This window comes from Triticum aestivum, chromosome 5D (genome assembly GCF_018294505.1).
Source record: "Triticum aestivum cultivar Chinese Spring chromosome 5D, IWGSC CS RefSeq v2.1, whole genome shotgun sequence".
NCBI lineage: Eukaryota > Viridiplantae > Streptophyta > Magnoliopsida > Poales > Poaceae > Triticum > Triticum aestivum.
Genome location: NC_057808.1, coordinates 488,579,475 through 488,590,495, shown reverse-complemented (window position 1 = coordinate 488,590,495; position 11,021 = coordinate 488,579,475). Strand labels below are relative to the sequence as shown.

Genomic DNA, 11,021 nt, shown 5'->3' with positions numbered 1-11,021 from the left:
TGCAGCGGCCGAGGTGGAGATCGAAGAGATGTCTCCAATGGTAGTAGTTGTGGGCGGCGAGATCAAGAACTATGGGGATGTAGGGGCTGACGTCGGAGATTGTGTCAGCAAGAGATATTGGTGCGGCGAGGATGGGTGCAGGGTAGTTTTGTGGAGCTATGGTGAGGGCCGAGAGAGAAGCGGCCGCGGCATTGGCAGCCTTGGCGATGAGTGCGGCCCGGCGCTCGAAGTAGCCGGGCGGCGGCGGCGGCGGTGGCGTTGGCGGAGCCATACCCTAAACCCTAGGACCGGTATCTGATACCATGAGAGCTGAATAAAACTGTTGCTTGTTGATGATTTGGTGCGGCATACAAGAGTATATAAGAAGGTACAAACCGACTTGGGGTAGGGGTACAAAACTGACTTGGACTAGAAGTCGTATACCATAATGACTACTCTAACAGGTGGACTTGACAGCGACGCCGTTCCCCCTCTTGAGGGTGTTGTCGTGGAGTTTAGATGTACTAGGGCGTAGTGTGACTGTTTTCTCAGGTCTTTCTGTGATATCTTTCGGTTGCGTAGTCGCTTGTGTTCTACGTTCCCTGATTGTCTTGAAATTAGCTTTGTAAGTGGGCTACCTCACCATTTTATATTGTTGGGCCGTGTATTTTATGGGGTTGTTGTTTATATATGTGGTTGTTGTTATTTTATTCAGATGTCGTGGTTTTGTTTTTATTGTGTCCTCCTCCACTATAATTTTGCTTCTCCTCCTAGACAGGGTTCGCTCATATTTATCCAGAGCACTAAAAGGAACTGTAGTACGCTTGCACATCTAATTTGGTGCAAAAAAACATACAAGAGCTTGAGTCAACAATATTTTTTTATCCTAAAAGAAAAACAATACCTTTTTTATTAAGCTTGTGTACCAACGCATGGACCTCTTATACTGTACAAATACATGATACAAATATAACATCTGAATAAATTAAAATGCCGCATATATGCTAGAACAAGGACACCCCTTTAAAATCAACACACAATAACTAACAACTGAGAATTGAAATGTAAAGCATACAACAGGAAAACGAATACTCCTACTTCACATGAGCAACCAAGTGATGTAGCCACTGGAACATGAGAGCGTGTGACCGTCGATATGGTGCACACATCACCACGTGCATTCCTAAGTTGATGGAGGCGGCGCCAGGAACGGTATAGGGACGTTGACGGTCGGGATAGAAGGCATCGGCGGCAGCGTCATCTTCGGCATGGAAGGAATGGCGGGCATCGGTGGCATCGTCACCTTAGGCACAACGACAGCGGGCATCGGTGCCATGGTCACCTTAGGCACGTCGATGGCGGGCATTGGGGGCATCGTCACCTTCGGCACCGCCGGAACAGCGGGCATGGGCGGCAGCGTCACCTGCGGTACGGTGGGCACAGTCGGCATGGTTGGCACGGCCGGGAAGCCAGGGACAGCAGCCGCAGCGGGTGGGGCAGCCGCCGGGGTGGTGTCGGCCAAGTGGCGAGCGGCATGGCACGTCGTGCTGGCGAGGAGCGTTCACACCATGATCATGGCCAAGAATCTCGTGGTGGAGGCCATGGCTGGCTCCTAGATTTTCTCTGAGATGGTTTGCTGCGAGGCGACTGCGAGATGTCTCTGATCTGTTGGGATGCAAGGACAGGGGTCGATGCCTGGAACTTATAGCCCAGGTGATGGATGGCCTGATTAGATTGGTTGTTGGCCAGACTCGCCATGGTAGGCAACACAACTTTCTCCGGAAGCATAGTTGGTAACCATAACGTGTTACGTTAGTCAGAAGTGACAAAATGTTTATATGATCGAGCAGGAAATTAGTTGTAACTGTCGATCGATGTGGATGCGATGCCTGCATGGATGCCTCAAATTTCTGTGTTTAGGCGAGGAGCTGGCGCTGCAGATACCTCTCCTCGTCACTCTTTTTTCAGGATAAACAAATAGTACTATTTTACGAACCAACATGTGCTTGGATGGTTAGAGAGATAGTGGTATTCCAGTCCATCAGGGTTCAAGTCCTGGTGCTCTCATTATTTTTGTATTTATTATTTCAGGATTTCCGGCGATACGCTTTCAGTGGTAGGAGACGTTCCCGTCGACGACAAGGCGCATACTATGACTTCGTAATGATATGCCGGCTCAGTCTCTCGGAGATGCTCATAGGGATAGGGTTTTGCCCACCCCAATGTGAAGTCGAATAAGAAAGAGAGTGGCAACAACCTAATTTATTTTGAATAGTCAATCCATGGTAAACTTCAGATATTTGGTGAACATTGTTAACAAATTTCAGCGGCACTCGTGTTATAATTACTTAGTGCTCGGTAAATCGACATGTACCTCAGATTTTTCTAGCACGCCCCTTTTAGTGAGGGTTGTTTGTGTAGTCTTTTAGGCCGACTTGGGCGTTTTGGTGTAGAGATGACGATTTCATGACATTTCAATGTTGTTTTCGTTCTTACTCCGTCATGTTCATCCGTTCAACTACTTAAGTCAGTTGTAATGTGAACTTAACTTTTTGCAAAGTGCATTTACGATGGTATAAGCTCCCGTGACAACCTCAACTATTTGAGTGGGAAAAAAGGGAGGAAATTGGTGGCCAACATCTGAGTGTTTGGTGGATGGCCCTGGCAGAAACATGCTTGGGCAGTTGGGCTTGGCAGGCAAGGTGAAACACACCGCCATGATGTCCTTTGTGCTCGGCCGTCCAACACTATCCCTCAATTATTCACCCCTTTGTCCAATGGAGAGAGGAGAGAGAAGGAGAAGAGAATAAAAATGAGTTTGTGATGGCCTTGGAGTCATCTTATATATGCTAAGTTGGCGGTGTTTGGGAACACATCCGGACACGCCTATATAACCCCCGATTTGGAGATATACTAGGGGATTTCAGACATCCGGTTAAGACCACGGACAAAGAAGGGATATCGTTGGAGGTATAAAAGTGTTCGGACCGTCAAGTTCGAACATGTAAGGGCAAATTAGGGGATAGCGTTGGAGATGCCCTGATTGACACTAGTGTCTTGTGTTCAAAACTTCTTTTTTGTGGCTCATGTTCAAATGTTTTAAATAAAAGAAGTAGCCTTTACGCTTGTGCTGTGCTTTCATCAAGATCTTAACATCAGTCAGTGACACTAACAACAGTACAAACGGCGATGGTTTTAAAAAAGAACACGGTCATTGACAACAATGGTAGGGTTCCGGCGACATTAAGTGGTGCCAAACGGAAGTTTACGTGAGGAGACAAGACGAAGCTTTGGTTACTCATTCCGAATCTGTCAAAAGGAGACTGCATGTTCAATTAATCAGTTATAAGTGAAAAGGCTGACAAAAATCATCTCTAGAAAATATGAAACTTTTGTGACTGGTGAACAATTACATATAGACACTGGGACAACCCCTAACAGTCAAACACTAGCAGCAACAGACTAAGAATACATACACTGAGACGTAAACAAAACGTAGGATCTACTGCTACATCACGCTTAAAACGCAGAGCTTGCACGTAAGAACATATGTGTCGTGACCACGGAGTGACCTGACGCCACTCTCACATGGAAGGCGCCCCATCAATACATCATGGACAGGGCGAGAGCACCGCCGCGTGGCCGCACCTACGCCGACGGGGGTGGCGCCGCAAACGGCATAGGCACGTTCACATTCGGGACGAAGGGCAACGGCGGCAGCGTCACCTTGGGCACGACAATCGCGGGCATCGGCGCCATCGTCACTGTGGGGAGGGTGACCTTGGGCATCGGCGGCAGCACCGCCTTGGGCACGATGATGGCCGGCATGGGCGGCAGGGTCACCTGCGGCACGGTGGGGAGGGTGACCGACGGCATAGGTGGCATCAGGGTGACCGTGTCCGTGGGCACGGCGGGTAAGGTCGGCACGGCCGGCAGTCCAGGGACGGCACTAGCAACCGGCGTCGTGTCGGCCAGGTTGCGGGCGGCGTGGCACGTGCTGCCGGCGAGGAGGAGCGCGCATGCCATGATGATGGCCAACATGCTCCCGTTGGAAGCCATGGCTAGGGCTAGCTAGCTAGGTACTAGTAACAGACTTTTTTTCTCGTGTCTGGGAGGTGATTGCAAGATGGTTCTTCTGCTCTGCTGCGATGCATGGACATGGGTCAATGCCTGGCAATTTATAGAGCTCAAAGCGCGAACGTGATTAGGCTGGTTGTTGGCTAGATTAAGAATGTTTGTACGTGCGTTGTCAATTCAAAAAGGGAAGAGCTTCGCATGGCGATAGCTCCAAGTTTCTGTATTTAGGTGAGAAGAGGGGGCTGGCCGGCGCTGCAGCTTCGATCTGCTCAACCGTCTTGATTATTCGTCCCATCATTTCTCAACTGGCTGTCTGGCTCAGTCACACGTTCTCGGGAAGGTGCACTGACTGTCTTGGTCTATCTTCAAATGCAGTGCCATCTCTTCATGGTAGGGGAGCATCTCTGGTTGCAAGTAACTAGTCGATCGTATCGTGTATCGTACGTAGCTGCTGCCTGGACTGTATAGGTAACCTCGCCGTTTTGACTCTGTTATTTTTTCAAAATTTTAACTTCCCAAAACGTGAGGCATTTTTTTGTCCGCTTCACTACTTAAGAAGATTGTTGTCCAGTTAATTAGAAAAAACAAATGAAATCAATTCAGACTGTGCACCAAGCCCACTCAAACAACGACACAACAGGGCCACACTCACTCATGTCGTATGGCCAAGCCCACTCAAAACATGACACAACATCGCCGTTGAAATATGGGGTGGGCTTTAGGCCCATCTAACAATTTCAGAAAAATCTTTAAGGGTCTATGTAGGGTTTCGTAATAAAGGATGATGGGAAGTTTAGTCTCAACCCGCTAGTGGAGAAGAAGTTGGACCTCGTTATGAGGGATTTTCTTCCGCATGCTATTGAAGATTGAGAAGAGAATAGGCCCTCGCGCACTCTTCATCCGCCTATGCGCTTATTTTTGCCGGTCAGAAATGGAGGGTCTTTGATAGCTGGGCCACGATCTGAGACGTCGAATCGTGGGTTGTCACGGACTCGGACGTGGGTCAAGCTCACGTCTCTCCACCTGGACGCACATATATATGTGAGGCGTTGGCCAACCTAGCCGCCACGAACAAATCACATCTGCTCCACGCGCACCGCCCATGTCGTTCCCTTTGCTGCTGCTACCGCCAGCGACTCCATCACGTTCACCGCGTACACAGCTGACGAGAGAGCAGGCCTCCAAAACCCTGCCTCTCCGGATCCTGTAAGGGAAAGGGGCGATTAGGTTTTGGGGGGCGACTACGTGACTGCTCGTCACCGATCGACTACTTCCTCTTTGTCCACGTCCGTTGCATCATCACCATGTCTACCAACGCCGAGAGAGCCGCCGCCGAGAAGGCTACCGCTGATCAGAAGCCAGCCGAGGAGGCCGCCGCCACTGCTGCCGCTACGGCCAACTGGCCAACCGGAGGGTATAACACATATATCCCTCTCCTATTTATTTCTGTCTTAATAGTACTAGCTATGTGCATAGATATTTCTACTATATGTGTAGTACATGCTTGCTTGCTCGTAATCAGTATGTCAGTAAATTTGTCAATGCCATGATCGTAATTATTTCCTAGATTAATTTAACCGAAAAATTATCTATTTATTTAGCAATGGCCACAACCACTCTCGCCGACTGTGTGACAAACATCACAAAAACATGTTAATCACAGGAACACAACTCAATTAGGTAGGGCTAGGTATTCGTCTGGTGATGCCAGAGCGGTGAGGGCGGCGCTGTGTCAAGTAAATTGGCTCTGATCTCTTCTTCACCACGACGGTGCCCTCCAAGGTGACGTCGATGGGACGATATGCTTTTTGTCTATTTCCTTGTGGATGGCGGTTGCCCTCTCTTGCCAGACATCGTTAGTAGCGGGGAAGAGATGATGACTCTGAACAAAATTGGTAGCCTGTGGGCGACGGTTCCGGCGTTCTTCCCTGTCTCCGGAAATGGGAAGTAGCAGAGCTAGATCTGGATCAGCATGGGGATGATCCCCAACTGACATGCCACGTCGACAAGTGCCTTGTTGCAAGCATAAGGCCTATTCATCTGCTCTCAAAGCTGCAAAGGTGATGGTGGTGGCCTGGGGCTCGCCCCAATTTCTATCGTGCGTCACGACATCGTTGGTTGCTGCCGGTAGCTACAGAATCGGTTGTTTGAAGGGACTTGAAGGGACATTTTTGTTTAATATTTTTATTGGGGACCCTTTTGCAAAGTGTCTAGGGCTATGTTCTTCATATATGTTTGTATCTCTACCGAGTCTAATGTTTAATGATGACTACCACAATGCCCGTGCATTGCAACAGGATATGAATATTATAGTACGTTAGCTTGTGATCTATTTGCTCTTATTAATACGATTGTGTAAATAAATATTTATCAAATCCTGCCCATGATTTACCTTATAGTTTCATGAGAAGTTTGGTAAATAAATTAAGGTGAAATTGGTTCAGAAGATAAAAAAAAGTTAAGGTGAGTGATTAGCATACGTGGAAGGTGCAGACAAAGGGAGTGGTAGCAGAAAAAAATTGGTTGGAAGAAAAAACCCAGTAGAGGGACGTGGTGGGAGGGGGAGAACCGGTTAACGAAGTGTTTGCCGGTAGAAAAGGAATGCTACTCTTTTTTTGAGTAGTATAGAGATTGAGATATGGAAAGCGGATTTGTAGCACCCAGGTGCTGCACACCTCTATACGAACATTAAATTCAATAAAATACCAAGAAATTTGAAAAAATATTTGAGATTCTGGGATGTCAAACCAGGGGTCCCAATCTACTTCCGCGTGAAATTTCATGAAAATATACCAAGAAACATATTCATGCCAAAAAAGACAAAAAGTTCCTATGTATAGAAAAAACTATCTGGATGGATTTTTGTTCAGGCAGTATTTCCTTCATCACAGATACGTTTCCTGGTATTTTTTCATGAAATTTCACACGGGAGTAGATTGAGAAACCACGTTTGATATCCCCAAATTTCAGATTTTTTTAGGGTATTTTTTATGATTAATATTTGTACATGGGTGTAAAGCACCCATGAGCTCCTGTATATTTTCCTTGAGATATGAGGTTTCTCTAAAAAAAACTTTGTTTCTTTGGAAGATTGAGAGTTTTGAAATTTCCCTTTCCGTATTTATTATTGATGGAAAACTTGGCCAAGAGGAATAAGCAAGCGGTTTTGCTAAAACTCAAGTTTTTTCTTTACAAAACTCAGCCAATTTTTCTACCATTGAACAAACATTTAGATTCGAGCTTTTTTGTGTGTTTTTGAGAGCAAAAAGGAGGAATGATCAAGCAAATATGCTACAACCCAAGTGGCTGTTTTGTTTTGGATAAAACGCCTCGGTTTATGTGCACTTAAATTTGGGTTGTTTTGTATTTTGGGATCTTTTTATGGGGAAAAGCATGCGAACCTATTGACCCTTGAATCTGCAACTTGCCACTTCGTGTGAGCGAGCATTCTCAACTGGCACTAGTGAGTATGCCTTTAACGATCAAGGCACACTGTTAATTTGATGCTACTCGCATGCCTCAAAAAATAATTGCGTGCTATTCTCTCCGTCTCAGGTTGCTTAAACTTTTAGTTTTATTCTAGGTCAAACTTCCTTAATTTTGGTCATATTTATCTTCTACTTAAAAAGAAGGTTCCGATTTCACCTTTCTTCTCACCACCCCTTCGTCCAACCTTCCATGTATATGATAATCCATCACCTTAATTTACTTATCTTCTGAACCAATTCCACTTTAAACTTATCAAACTTCTAATCAAAATATAGGGTAATTCACGGTTAGAATTTGATGAACATTTATTTACAGAATCACATTATTATTGACAGGTAAATCACAAGTTAACGTACTAGAATATTTATATCCCGTTGCAATGCACGAGCATTGTTCTAGTATAGAAAAAATTTATTAACATATGCAACATCAAATTATGTTTGTTAGATTTGTCACAATATATATTTTCATACTATATCTATTTTTTTGTACATATAAAGTGGCTTAGGAATCCGAACCTCAAATTAAGCTTAGGCATTGGTCACCTGAAATTTACATAGTAGTGGGAAATCTGGATTCCCTAGAATGCATTAGCCCTATTGATTCCAACAACCACCATTTCACGTTTTGTGCTCTTTATTTATTTCTTGCGTTTTATTACCTTGTTCACAATATTTCAAACTTCTACTGGTCACAATCGTATGATTTAGAGGTTTTCATCGTGTAATACAAAAACGTTTGTGTTGTATTAAAATATGAGTATATGTTAGCGGTGTATAGAAAAAGGGGAATTTGGGATTTGCCACGCCTTTAATTACACTTTGAGGATTTGCCCCTGTTTACCCTGTAACTGAGGATTTGCCACGCATTTGCTGTAATCTTGAGGATTTGCCCCCGACGAGACGGGCCACAGCAAAATGACCAACAAGCCCTCGTGTTGATCTACGTGAGAGGCAGCCAACCCCGATCGTTCTGTCCCAGATATCACGCTCGTCTGATACGATTTGGGTGGCAGCGGCGAAGGCGACCTCGATCTCCACGACGGCGGCGACGACGACGACGGCGGCAGCGACAACGGCAGCGGTGGCTGCAACCTGGTATGTGCCACTATATGCCATTCCTTCGACCGTCACCTGCTCCCCCAAGGTCGTTGTTCCTCTAGTGCAACATGTCAATACGTCCACCTTTTGCCTTGGTATGAGTCTAAACCAACTCCCAGATTTGCCCCTAAAACATAGTTAATCAACAAACTCCGAAGAAATCATCTCCAGATTTTCTGCAAATTCAGAGTCCTGCTATTAGCTCCCACTTGATTGTTAATGTCAAGAAACCTGAAGATAAAATAAAAGCCATTTGGCACCTGTTGAATAAACATGTAAAGAGAATAACAAGTTTGATGCAGAGCATGTACGGTTGATCTGTGGAGGATGGATGCTATGGATGATGGCCCTAATATGGGTACCGAGGGTGTTGCTCTCAAGACACAAAGGTGAGAATGATACTCTATCCGCATTTCCGTCAATGAACAATCTAACCGTATACTTCGAATATTTCACTGTAGGGTGAAGCAGCTTGTTCATGTTAACATCAAAGTTAGAGTTCTTCCATATCGGGCCGTGCTTGCTGATGGCGCCGAGGAACAAATGGAGCGGCAGGATATTGAAATGCAGATTAGATGGAAGGGGCTCACTTTAAACAAATTTGCATACGACTTGAGCCAATACACACCATGGGGCCCATGGCAGGAGGTGCATCTGTTTGGCTATGATAAGGATTCAGATGAGGAATGCAGACTGGTTAGCACTAAGCAATTGAGAAGCCATTTGATTGACCATATGTGGGGAGAGGAAGAAAAAGTGAAGATGCTAGTTGAGGTGCATACAAAACCTGCTAAGAAATCTGTCGCGAAGAGAGCTAACAAGCCTACTAAGGAACCAGCTGCTAAGAAACCTAAGAAGGCACCTATTGAGAAGGCACCTAAAATCCTAAAATCGGCTATGGATGATGTACTATGCAGTGCTACATCATCTGTGGTTGTGGACAATGCGAATGAGGAAGCACTTGAGGTTGTTCAATCAATGGCGAGTCAAACAAGTGCTTTTGTTGACAATGATATTAACTTCACAGCATGTGATGTTGTTCAACCCAATATGCCATCAATTTCTGACATTGCTGAAAGCAATGAGCAATGCGGGTCTTCAGTGGTGTTGGATATCGAACCACCAATTGATTGGAGCCTAATTGAGATTGCTCCTCCAAATGAAGATGAAGTGGATGTTCCAGTTACAGAGGAGAATATGTGTGATTTTCTAGGTATCGAGGAGGATGAGACACATGAAGCACCTTCTTCGCCACCTAGTGAAGATGCGTATCTCACTGATGAGGAGGACCAACAACTATTAACTGAGGCTGCTATTCCTGTTGATGACAAGATAGCTCAAGAGGAGGAGATTGCATATGACAAAGAGAACCCTCATATGTATGTAGGTGCCTTGTTTCCTTCAATGGAAGAGTTCAGGATGGCAATAAAACAATATGCCATTAACAATGAAATTGACATATGGGGATATAAAACAGACAAAAAAAGATATCTCGGACAATGCAGAGGCATCAAGTGTCCATGGAGAATAACTGCTCGTTTAAGGGCTGATGAGAAAACAATAAGGGTACTAACAACTTTCTTGCTAACAATAACTTCTGTTTCTAGTACTCCAATTCATATTACTTGGCTTTAATATGAGTAATATGGATCGGAGGGAGTGATTAATTTTCTTTTATTGAATGCAGTACTATTTCTCATAGGCCATTTGTTTTGTATGGATGCAGGTCACTAAGATGAGTAAGAAACACAAGTGTTCTTCAAGTAGCAGAGTAAAAACCACCATGGCAACACAAGGTTGGGTTGAAGCCAAGGCAATGAGTATACTCCAGAATGATCCTACCATAGGATGTAAAGAACTACAAGAGAAACTCGAAGAAACTTATGACATCACCATTGGTTATGATACAGTTTGGGCCGGTAAATCTAGAGCCGAAAAACAGATTTATGGCACTTTGAAGCAGAGTTTTCAGAATTTGCATAACTTCAAAGCAGAAGTTGAGAAGAGATCTCCAGGGAGCATCGTAGAGGTTGATACCAAGGTAGTAGATGGTAAAGTCCACTTTCACAGATTCTTTATGGCTCTTAAACCTTCCATAGATGGTTTTCTAGCTGGTTGTAGACCATATCTCAGCATAGACTCCACGGCATTGAATGGTAGATGGAGAGGACACTTGGCAGCTTGTACAGCATTAGATGGTCATAACTGGATGTTTCCTGTTGCAATTGGGTTCATTGATGGAGAGACTGAGGAAAACTGGACTTGGTTCATGTCACAACTCAATAGAGCTTTAGGTTCAGTCCCTAACTTAGCTATATGTACAGATGCATGCAAAGGTTTAGAAAATGCTGTCAAAAAGGTTTTTCCTCATGTGGA

General features: G+C 45.0%; 1 protein-coding gene and 1 pseudogene across 1 annotated transcript; both read right to left on the bottom strand.

The window, feature by feature from the left end:
- Positions 1 to 866: 866 nt before the first annotated feature.
- LOC123125654 (protein app1-like) lies at positions 867 to 1,582 on the bottom strand (annotated as a pseudogene).
- Positions 1,583 to 3,352: 1,770 nt separating this feature from the next.
- On the bottom strand, positions 3,353 to 4,114 carry LOC123125653 (protein PELPK1-like). The gene has a single exon (XM_044546118.1). The coding sequence runs from the start codon at positions 4,036 to 4,038 to the stop codon at positions 3,628 to 3,630; it is 411 nt and encodes a 136-aa protein (XP_044402053.1). The 5' UTR covers positions 4,039 to 4,114; the 3' UTR covers positions 3,353 to 3,627.
- Positions 4,115 to 11,021: the final 6,907 nt, after the last annotated feature.